The sequence below is a fragment of the Arvicola amphibius genome, chromosome 1 (assembly GCF_903992535.2).
Source record: "Arvicola amphibius chromosome 1, mArvAmp1.2, whole genome shotgun sequence".
Classification (NCBI taxonomy): domain Eukaryota; kingdom Metazoa; phylum Chordata; class Mammalia; order Rodentia; family Cricetidae; genus Arvicola; species Arvicola amphibius.
The window spans coordinates 171,816,626-171,842,323 of NC_052047.1; the positions used below are offsets into that span (position 1 = coordinate 171,816,626).

At 38.3% G+C, this 25,698-nt stretch overlaps 1 protein-coding gene across 3 annotated transcripts in view; it reads right to left on the bottom strand.

The window, feature by feature from the left end:
- Prkg1 (protein kinase cGMP-dependent 1) overlaps positions 1-25,698 on the bottom strand; it is a 1,221,673-nt gene that overhangs the window by 182,260 nt on the left and 1,013,715 nt on the right. For all 3 annotated transcript variants that reach the window (XM_038325478.1, XM_038325472.1, XM_038325483.1), the window contains one exon: positions 15,069-15,143. In XM_038325478.1, the coding sequence (XP_038181406.1) occupies positions 15,069-15,143 (75 nt within the window). The remainder of the gene's footprint in view (positions 1-15,068; positions 15,144-25,698) is intronic.

The window sequence follows — 25,698 nt, forward strand, 5'->3', positions numbered from 1 at the left end:
AACTCAGGACCTTTGGAAGAGCAGGCAATGCTCTTAACCTCTGAGCCATCTCTCCAGCCGCAGTTAACCTTAATCTTAGGAAGCAGAGGGGACTCTAGAGCTTTGTGACTCTATGAACCCTGCCCCTCTCTTGATCAACTTGTTATTGCTGCTTTGACTTTTTAAGGTGGCAACGGTCACCTGCATCCGGAAGAAACATCTACACAACAGATGGGGACTTCTATTTCTCTTAATTTCTTGCTAGATTCTTTTAAAAATCCAATTCCACATGTCCTCTTGGTATCAATGTTTAAAGAGGTTTTAATTTTTGTGATTATTTAAATTTAATTTTCCATTCAAAATTTACACTTCCTCCCATCCTCCCATTCCCTGTCCCCTTTCCCCACTCCTCCTCCTCCCTCCCCCACCCTCCTTAAGAGAGGGCAGGGAACCCTGCCCTGTGGGAAGTCCAAGCCCCGCCCCCCCATCCAACCTAGGAAGCTTTGCATCCAAATAGACTAGGGTCCCAGAAAGCCAGGAAATTCCCAGTGCCTTTATCAATGGCTTCTCAGTCAGCCCCCATTTTCAGCCACATTCAGAGAGTCTGTTTTGATCACATGTTCATTCAGTCCCTGTCCAAATAGCCAAAAGACACTTAAGGTCATGTCCAACCTCCTTAGGTTGATCAGGGAAATGCAAATCAAAACAACTTTGAGATACCATCTTACACCTGTCAGAATGGCTAAAATCAAAAACACCAATGATAGCCTATGCTGGAGAGGATGCGGAGTAACGGGAACACTCCTCCATTGCTGCTGGGAATGCAAACTTGTGCAACCACTTTGGAAATCAGTGTGGCGTTTTCTCAGGAAATTGGGAATCAATTGACCTCAGGATCCAGCAATACCACTCTTGGGAATATACCTAAGAGACGCCCAATCATACTCCAAAAGCATTTGTTCAACTATGTTCATGGCAGCATTATTTGTAATTGCCAGATCCTGGAAACAACCTAGATGCCCCTCAATGGAAGAACGGATAAAGAAAGTGTGGAATATAAACACATTAGAGTACTACTCAGCAGTAAAAAAGTAATGCTGTTTTGAATTTTGCATGCAAATGGATGGAAATAGGAAACACTATTCTGAGTGAGATAACCCAGACCCAAAAAGATTAATATAGTATGTTCTCACTCATTGGTGGACTCTAGCCATAAACAAAGGACATTAAGCCTATAGTTCAGAAGCCTAGAGAAGCCAAATAACAAGGTGAGCCCAAAGAAAAACATAGATAGATCCTCTTGGAAATTGGAAGCAAACAAAATTGCCGGGCAAAGGTTGGGAGCATGGGAGTGGGGGTGGGGGTAGGGGGCTGAGGGTGGGGGAAGGGGAGAGGGAGAGGGAGAGAGAGAAGGGACAAAGGAAAGACTGGAGAGAGCTTGGGGGAGTGGGAGGTTGGAGATGGAAGAAGGGTGGATATATGATCAGGGAAGACAATATCTACATTAAGGGAGCCATTTTAGGGGTGGCAAGAGACTTGGCTCTAGAGGGGATCCCAGGGGTCCACGGGGATGCCCCCAGCTAGGTCCTTGGGCAGCAGAGGAGAGGGTGCCTGAACTGGCCTTGCCCCACTATCACAGTGATGACTATCTCGAATATCACCATAGAATCTTTGTCCGGCCACAGATGGAGATAGAGACAAAGTCCCTCATCAGAGCAACAGACTGAGCCCCCAAGGCTCAGAAGGACGGAAAAGAGGAGCAAGGAAGTCTGGACCCTGGACCGTGAAGGGTTGGTCCACCTCCTGAGACAGTGTGCCTGTTCTAATGGGAGCTCACCAAATCCAGCTGGAAGAGGCTTGAATTTGATTCATTCAGCTTTAATGTGTTCATAGGTGTGTGGGCAAGGGCAGGGAGGCATGCATGTGAATGTAGTGCCTGAAGGAGCCAGAAGGGGGCATCAGATCCCCAGGAGTTAACAGGCAATTATGTGCCCTCCCCTGCCTGTACAGATCAGCTGAACTTCATTCAGTCCCCGGCAAAAGCAGTATGTGCTCTAAACCACCAACTCTTCTCTGCAGTCCCCCATGGAAACTCATGAGCACGGAGGACAATGTGGGGTCACTGGATCACGTCCATAAGGAAAAACGTATTCATTCTGCTGTCGCGCCAAACACCACGATCAGATGCAGCTCGGGGGAGGGAGGGTCTGTTTTCCCCCACAGATTATAGCTTAGCATTGAAGGAAGTCAAGCAGGACCTTGGAGCCACATCTGTTTGCTATCCCACACAGCACTATCCCTAATCAAAGAACTCATTCACAGCCAAGGAAGAACAGCAGAGACCATAGATGAATCTGCTCGGTAGCTGGCTTCCTCACGGGCTCACGCTCAGCTGGCTTTCTGACATAGCACAGGATCATCTATCTGTCCAGGGAATAGTGCCACCCACAGTGGGTTGGGCCATCCTATACCAGTTAACAAAAAGACAATCCCCAGCGGACATACCCAAAGGCCAACCTGACCTGGGAAATTCCTCAATTGAGACTCCATTCTCGGATGATTTAGGTGGTATTAAGTCACAGACAATGTAAACTACGACACATCGGTTGCTTTCTAAAGAAGGAAATCCTAATAATTATCGTTACTGAATTTGGAAAGCTTCTTTTGTCTTAGTTCCTTCAATTTCTCCATAAACTTTCTGACTTTAGCCCATTTGACAAAAAGCAAGTTTCATCCTACATATCCCTTACATATACACCTGAAAAAAATATATGCGTAGAAAATATATAAATATGAAAAAAAATTCAAAGAAAAACTCCTATACATCATGAATCTAATGACAGTGTAAGTGCTGGTCAAAATCAACCTAATGAACTTAGTGAGTCCTACTCATTAGCACCCACAGTTGATACTCAGAAATTATACTCTTATAACAAACCCTCCAGGTTTGTGACAGGGAGAAAGAGAGTGAGTTGAGCACAAGTGTGCATGCACTCATTCTATTTTTTCTGAGGATGTGGGTGTTTCACATTCCTGCTGCCTGGATTTCTGAACAGTGATGGAGTGTAATCTAGAGTTGTGAGCTAAACAGATCCTTTCTCCTTTAAGTTGCGTTTGCCAGGTTTTTGTTTTTGTTATTGTTTGCTTTTGTTTTTCTGCAGCAACAAGGAATGAAACTAAGACAGGTACGAATTTCCTATTCTCCTTGAGGTATTTTTGGATTCTTAAGATATTCTTGTTTTTTTTTTTTTTTTTGGTCTTTTCGTTTTGTTTTGTTTTATAAAATCAAAAACACCAAAATTTCACCAGGTCCTGCCCTACATGCTGGAAACTCATAGAAAGGAGGGTTTGTGCCTCCCTAGTCATTTCAATGATTTCCAGCTGCTTCTTCCATCAGTAGGAAGTGAAACTAACAAGAATGTGGCTCTTGGAAGCCCATGAGAAAGTGAGATCATGTCAGCAGGCATCAAGATGACAGCATGGCATTGTCTTGGTGGAATGTGTTGCTATCCTTTATCACAGAGGAGGGATTTAAAGAATGCCAGGCCCTTTATTTCTAAAAGTTATTCAAACCATGTCCACAGAATGTATAATGCAAAAGTGTGTCGTTTTGCAGTATTTGAGGAGACTCATTAAATACATGCCCTTCAGGATTCTAAAGCACCTCTATTTATTGCCTGTAGCCTATTCTCTTTTGTAATACATCCAACTTCACAATATGCATTTGTATTGTACCATCAGTGTAATAGTAAAGGTTCATTTTATGTAAATCTATTTCCATGTTTTCTTTCTTAATATAATGCCAGGTTTCGAAATTATAGCCCATGAAATGATATGAATGTAATGAAACTCACTGCATTCTAACAAATAATTACTTTTGAGGCTATTATGATAAGGAACTTCCAGTCTAAAAAACACGAGCCAACAATGTCCTTAATCTAAATGAGAGTGTTCATCCAGCTTCAGTTAACCTACCAGTGCTGACATCTTAAACTCAAAGATTCAGCATCTGATGAACCAGAATCTAACAAATTCATTATCGCATCATATATTTCAAAACTGAAAATGAAAGTCTTAAAATTCTGACAAGTGTGATATCATTGCTATAGCTAAACGTTTCTGTTGAAGTGGAGCATTGTCCCCCACACATATAAATAACAGATTTGCAGTGTTTCACCCTATAATCTTGTCCTGATCCCCAGTGTTGATGTATTGAAGTATTGTTGTGACTCAGGAGTCAGAGGTCAGTGGCTAAACACCATGAACCTTACAAGATATTTCCCTACATTCAAATGTTAAAATTATCCAGCCTGAAATTGGGCTAAGATTAAAAACCCTGTGTTGATTCAGACAGTTGTGATCATTCTACAGTTATAAATAATGGTAAAAGGCTGACTTATAAAATAAGATTATCAATAAATGTACTGAGTCATACTGTTTTTGAAACTGTTATTACATTTACATGATTGAGATTGATAGCTAAACCCTGATGCATCTAGAAGGCAATCAGCAATATGGATTAAATAATGTAATATGATACCTGAAAACAGTCGCCCATTCTGAAATACCCCACTAATCACAGGATGGGAAATCATACGATAATATTTGAACTATTTTAGTAGACAGAATCAAATATTGGCAGATTCTTATGATGCAATTAGTAAAATGAGTTTCTTATTTTTTATTTACTTGACCATTGGCATTTATTGAAAAAGCCAAATTTTTCAAAGTAAAATATTATAGAAGTGTATTTAATAACTGTATATAAAAGGGAAATTATGTAAAGTAGATAACATGCTTTTCCTTCAGCCAAACAGAAAAGCATTGGTCTAAGAGTTTCTGTTTTCAAAATTATCTGTTTGATTTTTAAATGCATGTGTTCTTTTCAGGGACAAAAGCACTTTACTTTGAATTTTGTGATCTCTCACGTGGCATATAGATGAAATAAACAGTGGAAATATGAGCTAGAATAACATACCCTGAACAATGCGGTTGTCTTTCATTGTTATAGCTAATGGTGTATACTCGAGTTGTTAAAAGTGGTATCATAGTCACATAATTAAGGGCATGTCCTCACAGGAATGTGTTCCTAAAACGTGAATCATCATGCAGTATTTTTATCATGTGAAAACTGTAGAGTTTCACAAACACTAGCTGTCGCTGAGTCATGTAAACTTATGGATTCTTATGTATCCAGTGGTTGAAATGTGCATGAGTATAATTCAATGCTTCTCCGGTAGCTCCGCTTTCTTTAAGGTCCTCCCTGCTCCCTAACTTGTGCTAGCACATGAAATTATTGCTCTGATATTCATGTCAATGCAAAAGAAAATACGAATAATAACCATGTGGAAACAGTTTTCTGAAGAGAAACTCTGACACAGCCTCCTAGTTTATACTGTCAAAATTCCTATCTGCCATTTGGTCCCTGTTCCTGTAGAGATGTGGATGGCCATTTATTGAGACTGCAGGAAACTTTTGAGCCCACTTGAAATGCAATGTTGATAGGCAATCTAAAACATATTCTTCATCTCTCATTTAATTGTTTTTATAATAAAGTTAGCAGGTTTGGGTAAGAAAACCCTGAGTCTACATGAATAATTTCCACAAGTGTGGCTTCAGAGAACACACTTTTTGGATGAAATTGACAGTTCTATAAATCAAGTTTAATGTCATAACAGTCAAACTATGCTAAGATTTTTTCCCCCACAGCATATAAACAACAGATGGGCAATCACTAATAGCCCTTAAACTCAAACTGATCTTAGAGTCAACATTTTTCAGAAGCTGTCTTATTTCCTTTTCAAGTACCTCCGGATCACAACTATCCAAAGTGCTCAGTGAGTAACTTATTGGGAGGCTCTAAACTGCCTGCCCCCATTGTGAAGGCTAAAGCAATGGCACCTGTTTCACTCTCTGTGTGTTTCATAAAGTAGGGAGTAGGCTGGATGCCTGAAGTGATGGTTGTACTTTACAAAACTGGCTGACCCTGTAATGTATGCACTGGAGGCAAATGGTGTGCCACATGCAAACGGCTCCGAGCAACAGCCACGCTCCAGTTCTATAGTGTGTCTCCTTCAAGTAACAATTTAAAAATGTAAATTAGCAACGGATATTATATCACTGTATCAAAACTGATTGGTGCTGCCATTTAAGTCATTACTTAAAAATTATTTCTTTCTGAAAGGATTCATTGGGAAACATTACTATAACATTTCCCAGTTTCAAAAGTGCTCTGTAATTTTCTAATAGCTCTTTATTGAAAGATAGCCTAGCTTATTATCATATCTAAATGTCACATCAGAAAGAGAAAAATTCTATTTATAACGGTGAAAATGAAAAATTCTGTTTCCATGGGCTAATTTATTTAACCCTTTTGAATTACCATAACTAATTTCAAGCAAGTCTGGCTGACTTTTTAAGTAATTCTTTTAAAAGGTATTAGTACTATGAACAATACCTAAAATTAGAAAAGAGGAGAAATATAACTTACTGTTTACAAAAATCATACATAGCTATTTGTTGATTCTATGTCTGTTTTCTGTTAGTGCCACAGAGATGTCTTTGTTATCGGCTTAGAAAACAGTGAAAGTGGTGTTGTTTAAAGGGGCGCGAGGTTCCCAAAAGAGGGCCTAAGAATGCTCCTTCTAAAGTAGAAAGCCAGGGAGGGTTTAAGGACCACCCCCCTCTCAGATCAGGACACAGATCCACACATGCTTGCTCAAGTTCACATGGTTCTGTCAGAAGATCCTGCTACACAACTTTATCAATGCATCAGCCAGGTCAACTGGCCAAGAGCTGGCTAGCATTACTCACAGCCTGTCTCTCTAAATACACCCCCATTCAACTCACAAAGCAGACTTTTAGATATATGCTATATCCCCGTAAGTCACAGAAAGAGTTTTTATGTCAAATGGTATTTGTCACTTGAAACTGCCAAGAGCACACAGAGATACACTAGATTTTATTTTGTCTTTATGCTTTTAAAAAGTATTACAAGCAAAATTAGGACATGAATAATATGAAAAGGATACATGCATTGGATTCTTCTGAATTCTGTGCAAGTTTGGGGCACTGGAAAAGCCAGTTTTATTGCTATATGTGACCTAATTATCCAAAGTCTAAAGCCCTCTTGGTGCTTTGAAAATAATTCTCAATTATCATGGGAGAATATAGAGATAGTGGGAAGGACATGTACCTCCTTTTTATTTTAATTTTTCAAAAATGCTTTTATTAGCTGGGCGGTGGTGGCGCACGCTTTTAATCCCAGCACTCGGGAGGCAGAGGCAGGCGGATCTCTGTGAGTTCGAGGCCAGCCTGGTCTACAAGAGCTAGTTCCAGGACAGGCTCTAACAAAGCTGCAGAAAAACCCTGTCTTGAAAAACCAAAAAAAAAAAAAATACTTTTATTATAAAATGTGAAAATAAACAAAATCACATACCCAAATTAACCAGATGCAAAGTGTATTTATCAATAGACCTACACAGTTAGAGGAGCCATTTTGAAAGGAAGCTGTGCAACTTTATATTGGAGATTTTACTTTCACTATCAAATATACTTTATTGCAGTTATCCATGAAGAAAAAGTCAAAATCCATGAGAGAGTTAGAACTAGAAAAATAATTAGCTTTATATCCTCTTTCATGAGCTGTGACCATTGCCTCTGCATTCAGTCTTTCCACATTCCTAATATCTAACCTTTTCTTGCTATGACATGCTGTGCCAACATGTTCATTTGTTCATATATACATACAATTCTGGTTAGATTACACATGTGAAGGAGAACATGCATTTTTTGATGATGTATTTTTGAGATGAATACACAGATTAATAAAAATGGGTTAATTTAATAGGTAGAGCTAGCCAGTAAGAAACCTAAGACTTTGGCCAAACAATTTTAACTGATATTAAGCCTCCACATGATTATTTAATAAGTGGTTTCAGGAACAGGTGGGTCAAAACAAAACCAGTCCAGGGGGACCAGCAGAACAGAGACTACTTCTAGGTACAACTGTATGACCATGCTTGATATCAAATACTTTAAACATTGTCTTTAGAGATGAATAGTTTTGCTTTCTCTCTCTGTTTCTTTGTCTCTTCCTCTGTCTCTGTCTCTCTCTCTCTCACTGTTTCTGTGTCTCTGTCTGTTTCTCTCTGTCTCTCTCTATTATTATTTCATTATCTATTTGTCTGTTGATGGATGACTAGGTTGATTCCAATTCTGTGCTATAGCGAATAAATTAATAATAAACATGAAGAGTGCAAATATCTCCATGGTAGGGTATAGAGATCTCTGGGTATATGCCTAGGAGAGAAATATCAGGACCACAGAGTAGGCCCTATCTTTAATGTCTTTGGAAATCTCCAAACTGATCTATCCAATGGCTGTATTAATATGCAACACCACCAACAGAGACTTTGGGTTCCTTTTTCTCCACATCCTCTCCAACATCAGCTGTCAGATTTATTGATGACAGCCTTTCTGACTGGGATAAGGTGGCATCTCAAGGTAGTATTAATTTTTCTTTCTTTGATGACTAGGGAGACTGAACAGTCTTTAAAATAGTATTGGCCATTTGTGTTTCTCTTTGGGGAAACTATCTGTCCAGTTCATTTGTTCATTTTTTTTTGATTTGCAGCCTTCTTAGAAGAAATAAATAGAGTTGATAACCCACTGATTCATCTGTATTTGTCAAACTAGTCAGCAGCACTGGAATTTTGGTTATCTTCAGTCCTCTAACTGCCAATTAGAAAAGGTTGCATGCAAAGAGCATCCTGGGATCCTATCTATTAAGTCTTGCTACCTGGGGAGTCTTAAAGATAAGCAGAGTGCAAAATAAACTAGCCAACTGCCTTTGAGAGCTTTAATTTTTTAAAAATGAAATAGCTATAAAGTTCCTATCCAAGGCCAGGTAGTTTTATGTTGAAATCACATTTTAAAAATGTAACTGAATCAGTTTCATCATCCTTGAGGGAGATATTTACTTTATGCTCTTTGAAACCTCAAGTCATACTGAAGTATTAATGCTGGCTTTGGTGGTCTTAGAAACTAGTCTATACACCTTGTTAGACTGTCAACGTGTCCTGGAATTCAAAAGCAAATAGCTCTTGCCAGGCTAAAAACCAACCTCGCGGCCAAATGCTGCAAAAATTTCTTATTTCCTACCCACTGCTCTGTAATAAAATGGAAAATAATTTTTATTGCCCAGACTCTGGGGCTAGCCTCTGACAGCTCAACCTACAAGTGGTCAAGAGGTTCCAATTCCAGTCTGAGAACTAGTTCGTGATGTCATTCACAGTGTTGTTGCCATTTAATTGGCATAGCATTCTCATTTGGGAACAGGATATTGCTCGCTTGAATTCTTTCCACAGGGGAAGAAACAATTTTCTAGGCCCATTTTCTTGAGAATTGCTTAGATCAAGACTGAGTTGTTTAAAGTAAACTGTTGATAAGATTGTGGGAACACTAAGATCTTTGTTCCAAGAGGCCAGGGAGGGGGAACATCCAGTAAAAAGGAAGGGGGAGAAAGGTCTGAATTTCAAAGTCTAAGCTGAAAACATCAGCTCCTTGTTAACAGGATTGCACATTTGAAATTATATGTTTATTGAGTCCTGATTTGCATGGCCTTTTGTGCCTCTAAGGGTATTTGGCATTTAATGAGTTAATGATCAAAGCCCTGAGGAAGATCTGCTGCCAGAGGGCAAGGAGAAACAGCAGCAACCTCCCTATGGCAAAGAGACTGAGCAACTAAAGGCCTCATCTGCTAATGAAATAGAAGGAGAGGCCATCTTTTACTGCTGTCACATTGTGTCAAGGAACAAGGCTCACCACCAAAAGTAATTGGCAAAATATCAAACAGATGAAAACCTTCCTTTGCAAATGCGTCTGTAAACAAAAGGGAAGCTTCATCTATCAGTGAGAGCTAATCATGAGAACAGGATTGTTTCAATATAAAGCCAGGGGATTTCGCCCATGCTCTGGTTAATTCTTACAAAGGGGAACAGAACGGTGACTGTGGTATTTTATTATTCAGGAACAATAAGTCAGGGCTCTGGTGCCTGTCAAGTTTTTGTCTGTTATTGTTTCCTTATACAGCGATAGAGGCGCTCTGTTTTGCATCTGCGTTTGGATTTTGGCTCCTTACCTTAATTTTCTTTTCTCGCTTATTTTAAATTATTCGGCCTGTGCTAGCTGAAGCTGTGAGATGGATCCTGCTGGAAAACTCAAGCTCTTCTGGTAATGAAGCCTTAAGCAGAGAGGGCTGTGTAAGTAGGACTCACTCACTACCTGCTGGTGAGAGGTAACCTAACCAGGTCCACATGAAAGAGTCACGCACATTAACCAAGCCCAACTCACTTGCTCAGATAGAGTGACTCTTGCCTTGCGTTTTGAGTCACATATGCCCTGCTTCTCTACTTCAGGGATGTACCAAGGCCTCATGTTAACTAAGCCTGCTTTCTGGTTGTTTTAGACCTCCTCATTCCCCTGGAATCTTTAAGAGTAGCACACGCCTTGCTTTGGCCAGCAGGGCTGAAATTCTTCAGAGCCCTTTGTTTCACACTGCATTGCCTATTGCCAGTTTTCATAAACCTCTTGTCTAAAAGATGATTTGACTCTTTTTTGAAAAAAAGATATTTCTCTCTTGAATATCCTCTTCTCTTTTTCCCTAAAGTACAATATATTCTTCTGAGAAACAAGGCATAGAACAAGTGAATCAATTTGATACAGGATGGAGTCGAGAAGCAAAGCAACAGGGCTACCCCAGGGGGTCTGGGCAAGTTTGGTCTTATTCATCACTTCATGGCATCACAGCCCAAAAGGACCTAGACACATCACTCTGCTCTTGGCCGCAATGACATCATACACATCTGGTTTTCTTTGTACCTCTCATGTCTCCACAGTCTTTCTGACTATTTTCCTGACTTTTATCAGCTAAATTTCTCAGCAATCAACCCCAGCTTCATGATCCTCTTGCTCTCCATTCTCACTGGTCCTTTCTAGAGTGTCATTTGCCATGTGGATGCTTCTTATTCTGTAATTCTCCCCATACCTCCTCGCCTAGTCCACTTCACTTAGGTGCCCACCTAGCATCAGCTAATTACTCAGGATTCAGCTCAAATGCTCTGATAACATCCCTTCATCATAGAAGTCTTGTCTTAGTGATTGTTTATTTCTCTTCCACTAGACCAAATATATCATGAAATCAAGGAACATGTCTGTTTTAGTCACTGCTTTATGGGGAAGGAGGATTTTTAGGCATAGAGAAAGTATCTGTTGAGTAAATCAATGTCTATAAAACATGAATGAACATGGGGTGAGGTTGGTGCATGGGGAGCTATGAGTTATCAGAGGGAGTCAAGATCTATATGACAAGTGACATGGCAGGCTATAAAGCATGGGCATACTTCACATGGGATTTATCATGATGAGATTCTCGTGGAGAACAATACTGAGTCTCATCATCTTAGGTTGTTACTAAATATGTACACGTCTACTGATACAGCTTTCAGAATATCTCAGAGCAAATACCTAGATGTGTATATCTCCAGGCTCCAAGATGAGACAGCAGGATAGAGCAGGTGGCAGATGGACAAACTGGTTTAAACTACTGCCGCTTTCTGCGGATGCATGATACAGAGAAATCTGCACAGCTGGATGGACCATATGTGTAGCTGGCTTTTGTCATTGGCGAGGTATTGTTTTTGTTCTGTTTTTTAGACGTGATTAAGAACTTATGTTGAAAAGAAAAATAAACTGAATGAATAAGGCTTTAACTTGAATCAATCTAGAAAACTAGGTTTCCATTCACTGTGTTCCCGGGCAGCTACTAAGACGATATCAGCAGAGCATAGAATGCTGCTGTACGTTTATAAGGTGATGGCACTAAATGGAGAAAAACAATATGTAAAACATGTAAGTGTAAGTAGAACACAAAGGTAGTTAGGAGCATATGTTAGATTGGCTTGGTTGGTTTTCTTTTTCTTTCTCTATCTTGCCATAATATTTTTATAAAAAGTAAAAGTACGAAACATTTTAATAGCAATAAACATCAGCATAATGAAAATAGCATTTAATTTTTTTTCCCACTATAAATAAGTCCTTAACCTGAGAACATAATTTTCGCATATGCGAACAACTTTAAGAGTGTAATTTTTACCATAAAGGTTTTTATGATAAGCTAAGTTGACTGTAAAATGTACGATATAGTCAAGGTTTCTTTCAAGCCAGTTTTCCTTGACTGTCTGGTCTACAAACTCGGTACAGGTTTTAGGAGAATGATAGTATGCTCGAGGGCAATCAGTCTGCTATTGAGAGTACTATGCCATAGCTAATGAGCTCCTTGTCTCTGAGATTTAAATGTCTCAAAGGAATCAGTTGTGACAATCAGTCCTGCTTTTATGTCCTCTGTCCCAAATATGAATAAACATGAAAAATAATCTTCTTACATTAGTAATTAGCATGATCATTTTAGTGGAGTTTTAAGAAATATTAACCTCAAACTTCATGGCATTTGCAAAACCGAAGAGGCCTTGAAAAAGTTCAATTTACACAGTGGAGTCTAATCATCGCCGCTGTTGTACCTGCTCTGGGTTTCATGGTCTATACAGAAATGTAGGGGCATTAACAGGATTATTCAGGAAATTTAGATCAATTAGTGTTGTCTCTAAATTCTATTGCCCAAGCAAGACTTTTAAACTTGCTTAAATATCAAGTGAATGTAGATGTATTTAAAGGGAAGAAAGTCAACGGAAAGAGATAACAGCGGTAACACAAGTAGATGTCTGAGCTTGCTAGTGCAGATAAAACGCTTACCCCATGGAAATTCATAGTTTGCTTCCTCTGAGTCAGGACATCTGACTGGGGGATGACAACTACGCCAGAAACCTTATGATGCTATTTGTTAGCACTGTACAAATGTACATCTAACGTTTGTTTGTTATGAGACAATTTCAAAGAATGAACTTATCATTCTCTCTAGAATTCAGATCAGGGACGTGTGTTGATTTTTTTTTAAAACAAATTATTTATACTTTCTAAGTAATGATTAACACTAAAGAATAGTAAGTATACATTCACTTGGTTTTAGTAATATTCCAACAATTTAAGATAAGTCTTTTCTGAATGAAGTTTGCTAAGACAATGTGACTTCTGAGACAGCCTATTCATCAGCAGGCTGTCTGAGCAGAAGTCTATTCCCCAGCAATTGATAAGATTAGCAACTGATCTAATCAGAGGGCTCTATAAGCAAGTTTGATCCAGTGGATAGTTGTTCTAATTGTTGATTAATCTGACTAATGAATGATACAATCTGGTAGTTGAACCTATCCATAGATAACCAAATCAATAATTCCAATCAAGTCTGTGGTTATTGACTATGTCAGTGACTAATTTAATCAGAATTTGACCAATTCACCACATACATACACAAGAGTAACTTATGTGAGGTGATAGATAGGGTTAGTAAACTTAGTTACTGTGATCAGTTTCTAATTAATACATATATCAAAACACATTGTATACCCTAAGACTGTATGTTTGTTTCCTGATGTCCAAATTATAGTCTAGCAAATCTACTGGTCAAACAACATTGGGAAGTATCTTGATATAGACAGTCATTTTATTATTCCTTATTCCATAATTAAAACTGTTTGGTCAAACTGTTATTGTTTTATAAAACTGTATCTATGAATATTTTCTAATTTAAGTATGATTTAATAAATTACTGCATAAATATGAGAAGTTATAAAAGATTAAATACTTCTTAGTCATGCAAAATATCTTCATGTATATGGAATAATTAATATCTGTTATCATGGTCATGTCAAAGCATATTTTCAAAGATTATCTCAACAAGCTCATCTACTTTTGTAGCAATTTACAAAGGCTTTGCATAATACCCTCAATTATAATGCAGCAGTAGCTACCACTTTAAAGATATGCTATCTGAGGTTGAGAGACAGGTGTTGGGAGTCATGACCAAGAGAGAGCGGAGGGACAAAGGCTTACCTTTTGTTCTGGTTTATAGTACTGTGTGGACAATGGTGGTCAAATCTTCCTTCTAACTGTCTAAACCTGGATTAAGTACACTCATTTCCTTCTTCCCTGAATGTGCCCCATGTGTAAGTGAATCCATGAGTGGTCTGAACTCACACAGTCTCGCTGTTATGTCTACAAAGCCAATAGATGTTGAGAAGGGTCTCGTTCACAGTTACTTTCCCACCGCTGGTAATTTTAAGGCTGAGATTGGTATCGACTTCTACTTGAATAATAGAAGTTATGTGAAATCCATCTATCCAGAGCGGCAAGAAAACAGATATATAGCAGAGCAGCTCGACTGCGTTCCATAAGACAGTGAGTGGCTTTTTCTGTAAGTCTGAAGTAGCTGCTCACATTTTTAAGACAGTCACTAGGCGTCTAATTTGCATATCTGCAGTTCTTAATATTTTACTCCTAGGTCAAATGTTATTTTCATGGATTCTTGGGGCAAAATATTTTACTTCTTTGTACTTAAGGTCACTACAAAATTACTGATAAAATTTTGGCATAAATATGGACTTATCACTAACTTTTATCTGTTTATTCCTTCTGCTGTCCCATAGGATATTAATTATCAGTTGTATTGGTGAGAAGTGAGAGGATTATGAAGACCATGGTTTTTAAAGTAACATACTTTTCTTTGAAGTAAAAAGAATTTTGAATATATCCCATCTTTGTCAAACATTAAAGCTTTGTTTTCTAGTAAATCATCTTTGTAGAAGAACTTTATTTATATAAAATTATAGTTAATGAGATATTTAGCATCTAATACCATCAGAAAGTATATTTAGTCTGACAATTACATCTTTTATTGTAATTGTTTACATTGGATTTTAAACTACCACTTACCTTCTTGAGTTAATCTTTACAAACTTAAGATTTCATGTTGAAAAGTGCCATCTTAAGTAAGCGTATTGTGTAACAAGTTTCTTAATAGTTCTTTTAAGTAATCAGAGTCTTACTGCCAGAGCACTAACATGAAGTTCAAATATTTGACCTTATCTTATTAAAATCATTTTTATCAAGATAAAGTCCCCAAAGTGAATCACACTTACTTTGCTTTCGCTTCTGCATCTTCATATGCTTTGTTTGAAACATCATCCAGTCCTCCAATCAAATGCTTGAATGAGCTGTCAGAGGAAAACCAGAGTGATCAAGTTAAGTCCTCTGCAAAGTCAAGATAATGGCAACTAGTCATGAATAGTGAAATGATTTAAAGGCATCTTAATAAAAGTAAATTCAAGCAACTTAGATACATTGCTAAGAAATATATTAAATAGTAGAATTTCCTTTGATCAGGTGGTAATAATCAGGAGGTCAGGGGCTTCTTCTATCTGGTCAACCTCTGTACCCAACATCTAATCACATTTAACAACCACGCCTGGAAAAAACAGATATTGAGCCAACTGGGTGGACTGAAATCTAGACTATGCGAACTGTAAGTCAATCTCTTAACAAATAAATAACAAAAAAATCTTCCAATGAGGAAATGCCTACTCTGCCAAATAACTAGCATTGATTTTTATTAATTTCATACAACCTCTAGAAGGCAAGCAACAGAGGCATCTCTATGGAAAAGAAAGAAAATAATCTGGTGTAGGAGTTCCTTCTGTTTGTGTATTGCTTTCATTGGATAATGAATAAAGAAACTGCCTTGGCCTAGTTGATAGAGCAGAATTTAGGTAGGTGGAGAAGACAGAACTGAATTCTGGGAGAAAGAAAGCAGAGTCAGAGAACCGCCATGAAGCCGCCAGAATCAGACATGCTGAATCTTTCTCAGTAAGCCACGACCTCGTGGTGATACACAGATTAATAGAAATGGGTTAAATTAAGATGTAAGAATTAGCCAATAAGAAACTAGAGCTAATGGGTCAAGCAGTGTTTTAATGAATACAGTTTTTTTGTGGTTATTTCGGGTTTAAGCTAGTCGGGCAGCAGGATCAAACAAGGGATCCGCTCCTCATGCAACAACAATCATAATAGGCAAATTAAGAATTATAGAAAAGTTAACCTATGTAAGAAAGTGAAAGCAAACTTACTTTGCCATGAAGTAGGAAGATTAACTACTTAAAGCCAATCTATTCAATACTGACTATGTACCTAGAACTCTCTTTAGATTTACTTTATATAGTGAAGAGTTATCTATCCTATGCTTAAAATATAAAATGTTATAGAGAAAAAACCGTAATGAATACACATATTAGAATTCCCTTAAAATTTACTGAACACAGCCAGATACAATAACTTTTTTGCACCTGCCATTTTGGCAAGCACTGAAATAGATTGGAGGAGAAATACGGAAGAAACTCGATAGAAATCTGTCTGGACTGTCACATAATACCAGAACTTCAGGTCTCACGTGGTGCTGGCAACTTTGGTCGGTAGTACACCCGCCCCTGGAGGAAACGGTCACTCAGGCCAGGTCCTTGGCAGTATTGTGTCTCTGGTGCCCATGTGGGTTCTGTTTGCCTCATTCATCTGTTACAAAACCCTGTCTGAGTACATGGAGCCAAGTAAGCACAGTCAGACCCTCTGCAATAGTGAGCGGAAATGAATCTTTCTTTCCTTAAGCTCTTCCGGTCGGGCATTTGGCACAGTGATGAGTGGTGACTATACCAGGCATTGCTCAGTGTCACAAGCACTGTACAGTCTGTTGTAAGTGAGTAGTGCCTCCATTTTATTGGTGGGTTTGTGACAGAGTTAGAAGCCCACCCCAAATCCTACACCCAGTAAATACATGTGATGGACTCCTAGGAAGGATGTGATTGGTCTCCTTCCTAGTCAAAAATCCTTACGATAGCTCCATTCAAATCACCATGCTTTGAAGATAGTGATAAAAATTTTAGTACTATATAGGCTCTTACTAGGGAGTTTTAAGGTAATGTATTAAATTATAATTTCTACCTCTATATTTTTTGTATATGCATGTGTATGTTGCTGTTTGTGTGTGTATGTACGTGTGTGTGTGTGTGTGTGTGTGTGTGTGTGTGTGTGTGTGTGCTCACACGTGAAGTCCAGAGGCTGATGGTAGATGTCCTCTTCGATCTTTCTCCAATGTTACATACTGAGGCAGAGTCTCGAAGCAGAACTTGATTTGTTTCTTCTAGCTAGCCAGTTTGCTCTGGGGATCGCTATCTCTACTTTAAGCACAGGGATTCCAGACAGGCTTCTAGGCCAGGCCTGGCTTTGTGTGAGCACCAGAGAGCTTTAGCTCTCACACTGGTACACCAAGCATTTTACCTTCCCTGTTCCATCTGTACAATTTCTTTTTGGAAGTCCTGGGGGTTGAAACTAGGGTCTCTTACATTCTAGACCAAGCTGTGTAACACTAATTCATATCTACAGCCTTTTCATAATCTTAATCTCTAAAGGGCATGCAGTTTGAGCGTGAAATAATAAATTATGCTTGGTCAGTTCCTGAAACACAGCAGAAAACCTGATGATTTAAATTTCAAAGTCACTTAACTGCTTTCACTTATAATTACTTTTGCAAAAACAACTATAAAGAGGAGTAGAACAACAGATGATGGGCAGCTGTTCTCTCAGATCCCTGGGTCACTGCTCTGCCGTGCTCAGCACAGTCACACTGATATGCAAAAAGAGACACAAAGGAAGTTTTGAGACACTGGCCCTGAAAATCAAGAATCTCATTCCAAAATATGAAGTTTAACATAATGGATTTATCAACTTGTACTGGTTTAGGGGACCTTGTTATCTTGGTGTCCTAATCGCCTCTGGTTTTAGATGGTTTTAGAGTCTTTCTGCCTCCTATCCCACAGGTTTCCTTGAACCCTGAGAGAAAAGGATTTGATGGAGACACCCTGGTTATGGCTGAGTGTTTCAAGGTCTCTCACTCTCTCAATAGCGTCTGACTTTTGGTCTCTGTATTTGTTCCTATCTGCTATAGGAGGAAGCTTCTCTGATGATGGTTGAGCAAGGCACTGGGATATGAGTACAACAGAATACCATGAGGAGTCACTTTATTGCTACATTTAAATAAAGAACAGAAGTATTTTGTTCTGCCCTAGGTCCCTGTGCTAGTTTGTTCTGGAACAGCAATTCAACACTAAAGCCCAGGCTAACCTAGAATTTATTATGCAGCAAAAGTTGTCTTGAACTCATGATCCTTCTTTATCAGCCTTTTGGCTGGTAGGATTCTGGGTGTGTGCCCCTATACCCAACAGCACTGTTCTTTATATGACTAATTTTTTTTTCAAAATATTTATTTATTATGTATACAATATTCTGTCTGCAGGCCAGAAGAGGGCACCAGACCTCATTACAGATGGTTGTGAGCCACCATGTGGTTGCTGGGAATTGAACTCAGGACCTTCAAAAGATCAGGCAATGCTCTTAACCACTGAGCCACCTCTCCAGCCCATGACTAATTTTCTTATTTTCCCATAGAATATATTGGTCCATATCTAAACTTGGAGTGAGTCTGGTTTCAGAGAAACTCTAATATCCAAAACTGGGCTTAGTTACGCAGTGACATGCGATCAGGGGAGTGTCTTTCATTTGCTCTCGGTATAGCCGTGTTGTTATTTAGAGTCAGAGCCATTAAATACCTATGATTCAATATTATTTTTAACTTTGCATCACTGCATGCATATTTCATTTTATCTTTTAAAACTTTAAGCAATATTTGAACAGTGAATAGGTCACTATATATACAAATATTGTAGAATATCTATCTATGTATCTCTGATATCATACATAAACACACAGACACATATACACAGTAAAGCAGAAAGTATGCTAAGTGTGTACACACACAAATATTGCTACTCCAGACTGTGGGTTGAACATACAGGATTTCTTTTCATGATACACTATACCAAAGATCATATTTTTGTCTTTGGGATCTTTGGACCATATACTGTTTGTAAATAATTTTTGTTTGAAGGGCAATCTTGGTAAAAAGAATATTGCAACATTGAATAATTAGATCCTAATAAAATGGTAAATACTTTAAAGCAAAAAAGTCAGCTATTATATGTAAGTAAATTTTAAAAAGAAATAAAAAATAGAGGCCTATCAGTTAGTACTTTAAAAGGAGGTAGACTTAGATAAATAACTAAAGATACCTTGATAAGCTATGTAGTAGAATTACAGAATTAATGAATAAACTTATTTGTTGACTTGTTTGTTTATTTGCAGTTCTGGCCATTGAACCAACGGCCTTGCCACCCAGTAGGAAGGCTCTCTACCACTTGTTGTGCACTTTTTTTCCCTTTCAGGAATACATAACGTCTATGTGGACCCTTGTCGAACAGGTCTTTGAGGACATAGTACTATAAGTAGTTGTGAAGAGCTATTCTTGGTTTTAACTAAATTAACTAAAACCCAAATGATTGGGCATTTGAGGTAGGTGGAGGCACTTCTAATCTTGATCTTTGGGGTGAGAAGATAAACCTTTCATCCAGATATTTTGAGTTAGGAAGATCCACCTTTAAGCTGGATCACACTTTCTGCTGGCAACCAATATAAAGGGCATGGAGGAAGGAAGCTTGCTCTCTCTTTGCCTGTTTGCTCTCATGAGGAAGTCCATTCTTTTACTGGCATTAAAGCCTACTTCTATAAAATTCTGGCATATACTGAAGGTAAGCTGAGACATCCAGCCTTGTAGGTTGAATAACTACTGGATTTTGGACCTTCTGTTCATAGGCAGCCATTGTTGGATTAGCTGGACCACAGTTGATAAGCCCATGTATACATATATATGGGTATATATGTGGATTCTATCTATCTGTCTGTTTATCTCTATTCTCTCTCTCTCTCTCTCTCTCTCTCTCTCTCTCTCTCTCTCTCTCTCTCTGTTTCTCTCTCTCTCTGTTTCTCTCTCTCTGTTTCTCTCTCTCTCTCTCTCTCTCTCTCTCTCTCTCTCTCTCTCCCTTTCTCTGAGAGTGATTCATTCTTTAAATTCTGTTACTCTAGAGAATCCAGTGGTGGTTGCCTTTCTGAATATTTAAGGTCTTTTGGCATGACTTGTCTAACAAACAAGACTTCTGTCATCATTTTTATAGTCTGAAGATCTTAGTAAGAGCTCTTGACAACCTTAGCAACTGAATAAGTAGAAAAAAATTTTCAGCTATAAAAACAAATAACTACAGATAAATCATTAAATTCTTTGAACTCATAGTCATACATATTTCATATTTCAATATTTTAAAACAAAACAGTCAATTTCATATGTACTGTAGGTTCAATTTCATAAAAAAGTTGGGAGCTATTATTATGTAAAACTCTTTAATTCAGGCGGTCTCAACAGCATACCTCAATGCGCACAAGCAGCTGCAGATACACTTGTACGTTAAATTTTCTGGGAAGGGAATCCCATTTTAACAAGTCAAGCAGGGGCTGGAAAGACGGCTCAGCAGTTAAGAGCACTGATTGCTCTTCCAGAGGACTTGAATTTGATTCTTAGTACCCACATGGGGCTTACAATCATCTGTAATTCTGAATCCAGGGGACCTGAGGCCCTATTTGTGCATCTGTGGGTGCTGCACAAAGTGCTACACAGGCATACGTGCAGGCAAACACCCATACACATAGAATAAAGTAAATAAATCTTTTTAAAATGTCAAGGGAGGATTCTTTACAGCAAGTGAGCAAAATGGTGTTATTTGAATGCAATATCACAAATGCAGGAACACAGGAAAACAAGTCAGGTCTCCCGTGCATTTACTACTGGTAGTTTAAAAAAAAAAAACTGCAAGGTGCAGAGGGAAAAGAAAGCCAGAGAGAAAGGGAGAAAGAACAATGGTGAAAGGGACAGATGGAAGAGGAGGGCAGAAAGAAGGCCAGAGAAAGGGAGAAAGGAAATAATGACCCGTTTCCTATCATGTTAACATTTGCAGACATTTTTCTTAAGAGGCATCATTGGAAAGGATGCTACTCATTCTAGGAAATGTGTCTGCTGGAGGACATTATGGTGATTGACTCAGTGGGTAATAATTTCAGCTATTAAGATGTTTTCATTATTAAACCAAAACATCGTTCTGAAGGGAGCTGATTACCCAGTGGTATGTCTAAAATGTGTATAATTTTGTTCTTCAGATAGGATATGATGAGACCTTGTCTAAAGAGAAACAGGCTTTAAAACTCTCAGGAAGACAAAAGTCCAAATTGACAGAATGCGAGGATCAAGGACCGAAACTGTTGCCGATAAAGAGAAGTATTTAAACATAATTTACAGCTTATAAAGCCTTTTTTATAACTCATGTGTATGTATTTAAATATAAAAGACATATTAATATTAAATCCTCATGATATACTATATTTTATGAAATGTTTAGAAATCATATGTAGGTATTAGGCTCAGAGAGTTAAAAAAATAATAAAAATAATAATGAAAAGTAAACTGATTAAGAAGACTTTTAAATTCAGAATAGGGTGCAATCTGGCTGTGACATCTGTCTCTCCTTTGATTGCTGGGGTTGTCAGCGGATCTGGCTCCGGAGGCTGTGTCTCTTTCCCCCCATCACTGTCACAGATGTGTCTCTCCTAAAGCTGTGCCCTCCATGGAAGGTGGAAGAGGGTGACTTTGCCCAAGGACCTTCCCTGATCAGAAGGGGAGTGGTCTCCAGTCAAGGGTATGTGAGTAACTGCACTCCTGTACTAAAACCTCCAAATAATGTCTCAAATTCCAAATATGGTTACAAAATTCATCTCTTATTTGAAGCAGATTTGTTTTCTTTGTTCCATCTTTATATAAGTCAATAATCTATTCTAAATAATTGAATACTATAAGACAGAGACTAATATATACAATATATACAATAATATATACAATATCCTACATATTAAATATTAAATATTTTCAAGCACACTTTTAAGAATCTATTTTTAAGCTATCAATTTGCTTAATTTATAAAAATTCCTCTCCAAATAGACAAAAGAAAAGTAAGCTTCATTTATTTATATCAGGTAAAAAAACATAGTTAGTGCATTCTGTATTAATTATATCAAATAACAGTTTTAAAGAACATTTAAATAAATTACCATTTAAAGCTGTATGACATTTACAGTCTGTATAAAAAATATCATGTAGTTGCAAAGTAGTAGGAATGTTATAAATGAACCCCTTAGAGGGCACAGTAAATTTATCCTATGGTATCTTTTTTAGAAAACTTTTATTTAGGACTGAAAATGCTTTGCGTAAAGATATTAGTCCCTAGCTTGACCATCTTATAAAAATTTATCACTGAACTTTTCATTTTTGCTCTTATAACATGACTGGGAAAAATAACTCTGGGCTGCCCAACTAGAACTAGTTGCTAAGTTTATTTTGCTGAAGATGTCATATATATGGATTGCAAATTGTACAGAAACCCGGCTGGAACTGAGCGGGAAGCTTCCTCCATTCTGGCTGGCTTTCACAATGCTGCAAAGTACTACGTAGTCTGCAGGGTTTAAGACTGTCTTATTTAGCTGTTAATCCGACATGCAGCAAGCAATATTCATCTTCCAGGAAGAAGTAGATGCTGATGTAATAATTTCACAATGGTTAAGGAAGCAACAACTCTTTCTGACTGGATCTGAGGCCTGAGTCGCAGGAAGGAGTTCATTCTGCTTACTGTAAACATGACCAAAGACGCATGGCCCAGGTCATCTAAGATCATAGGGATCAGCTTAATACTTTCATTTAGCTCAATTGTCATAGTGTCAAGTTGCCTTCTAAACACTTACATTTATAGTAACAGACTATATGCCACTTTTAGCTTGAATCAGAGAAGCTTTTCATTGCAATGTGGGTGGTGAGTGCGGTTCGTGACTCTGAGAATAAGAGACGGTTGAGTGTTCGGCCCCAAACAAGACGTTTATATCACCCAACTCTAAGGCTCAGGGAATATGCAGGAAAGGAGCTGGAGATAAAGTAAGAGACAGAAGAGAATATTCATGAAATATTATCTTCTGGATACTGCACAACTAACAAATCATGATATCACAGCATGGGGGCTGCCTTAGTTGACCTACACAAGACTAGGGCTATTCCCGTCAATGGTTGAGTGGTGAAGAACTGAAGAGACCCTACCACTCTATGTTAATGATGGTTCTGGGGGAGTGACAGTCACTGTCATTAGGGGTACCCACTGAGGAGCTCACTCAGGCTGGATATTCCACACTCACGGTTGCACGGATGGCCCTAGGTAAAAATCAGTGGTCTCAAAACAACAGCAGTGAAGGTCTTGCACATGGGAAGGGGACTTGTAGAGAGAAGTAGGGGGAATTGAGGTGGAAATCAGGGGATTACTATCATCAGAATACATATTATATATGTATGAAACTGTCAAAGGACAGTAAATAAAAATTAAAATAGATGTTTCTTCCAGAATTATTATATACTCACAGTAGAAACATCCTTAAATTTCACGAATTAACACAAGATGTTTAATAAAAAAAATAGTAATCAAAATATGAAAAACTGCACATTTTTAGTTTTTATATTTTTACATCGGTTTTTCTCTTGTTTTACAGATGAGCAATCAAGGCTAAAACAACTTACTGAAGCCACAAGTAAGCTTTCCATTGGTATTTGAACTCTGAATCCTGATTACTGCTGACACCATTCTGTCTCCCAACGTGGAAGGCTGAAGCAGAGGAAAAATGGCTAGGCCTGTGCTTTGGAATTGCATATCTGTTCTTTGGCATCCAGTGTCCACGGTCAGGCCAGTCTTTCAGGATAAATGCCTGTTATCGGAACATCTGAGTTCTCTATACACTGTCTAGAAAGGCACTAATGAGGGAGCACATTAGTTTTCTTGTGCTGCTGTGCGAAACCCATGAGACTACATTTGACACAACAGAAGTGACTTCTTCTCTAACACTGCAGAGGCTGGAAGTCTGAGATCAAGGGCAGATCACGGTTGCTTTCTGGTGGGGCCTCTCTGTCCCTGCTTAGTGAGCTCGTTCTCACAATAGCTTCTCAGTGTGGGTTTCTGCCTCTTACAAGGACTCCAGTTTTATGGGATTAGAGTTACATCCAATGAGCTCATTTAGCCTTATTATTTCCTTCATGGCTGCTTCTAATACAGTCACACTGGGTGTTAGGACCTCAATGTACAGATCAAGAGACATAATTAGTACATAATAAACTTAATGAAGAAATATTAGTGGCAATCCAGACATTTTCTTGTGTCACTTTTTTGGGAAAATATTTGCTTCTAATTTTTAAGTTCATGCAATTTACATTTAAAACTTCTTACTGTATATTCTTTGTATAGAGTATGTTATATAAAGACATTTTACATGTATATTGTAAATTATACACTGAACAAATTCTCTTTTACTTCTCTTTTTAAAAAAATATAATTTTCTAAGGATCCAGACACAGATATAAGAAAGTCAACAGTTAAGAAAACCACAAAAATTATCAACACTATATCCATTGTTTACAACTCTGATGGCTACCCACTATTTTAATATGTTTTAAATTCAATGGTGGTGACAGCAAAATTAAAATGCAGATTTTTACCACATCATGAGTGCTAACTTGAGGATCTTCTCGTGAGGGAGCAAAGAACCATCCAACAACTAAACATGAGAGCCTGTCATGCCTTCCCCAGACACTTTCTCTGACTGGAGCCTTTTCTTCCTGTTTCTGGGGTTTCTTCTATTCATTCACCAAGGTCAATTCAAGCACTAACTCCCACAAGTCTTTTTTAATCTGTTCCAAACCTCAGATTAACTTTCTTTAAATTTTCTTTACTTCCTACTAGTGTGTATGTATGTATGTTTTTTTTGATTCAATTACTTTTTGCTTTTTTATTGTCATGTAACAAGTTACTACCGATACAGCAACATAAAATTTTCATTTGACCCCAACAGGTCACAGTCTGGGCACAGCCTTCTTGAGATTTCTGATAAAGACCACAGTGTCTGCAAACCAGATGTCTGCTGAGTCATGTTGCCTTCTAGAACAGGGCATTTCCCCACCAAAGCAGATATTGCAGCCTACGCTGGGCTCAAATTTGCAATCCTGATTGAGCTTCCCAAGTGCTAGGATGAAGGGCATGTACATGGATGCCTTCCTTGTAAATGGACTAGTTTCTTAATTAGTTTTCTTTATTTTGGGGGGGTGCTTTTGGTTTACTTTTGCTTCTTGGTTCTCAGGTGGGATCCAGGCCTTTGGCGTGCTCAACACAGGCTACTCCTGAGCTACAGGTAACTGAAGTGTTTTTTTGAGGCCAAAGAGCTAGTTCCAGGACAGGCTCTAGAAACTACAGGGAAACCCTGTCTCGAAAAACCAAAAAAAAAAAAAAAAAACAAAAAACATTTCTAGTCATAACTTTGAAAATGTTAAGGTCCTGGTTTCACCCAGTACAGTGTGATGATTATCACTATTTCTACAACAAATTGGCCTTTCCCTAAAAAAATAGCTTACTTTCATTCCTTATTTGTGTGTATAAATGTGTGTATGCATCCATACACGCATGTGTGTGTGTGTGTGTGTGTGTGTGTGTGTGTGTGTGTGTGTGTGTGTGCGCGTCCACTGAGGCCAGAAGAAGTTGTCAGATCACCTGGCAATTGTGAACCACCCAATCCGGGTGCTGAGAACTTAACTTAGGCCCCCCGGGAAGAGCTGGACGCACTCTTAGCTCCCGAGCCATCCCTCCTGCCTGCAGATTTCTTTTTATTACAAAACTTCTTTCCTCTTCCGTCTCTTGACTCTTGTCCTATCAG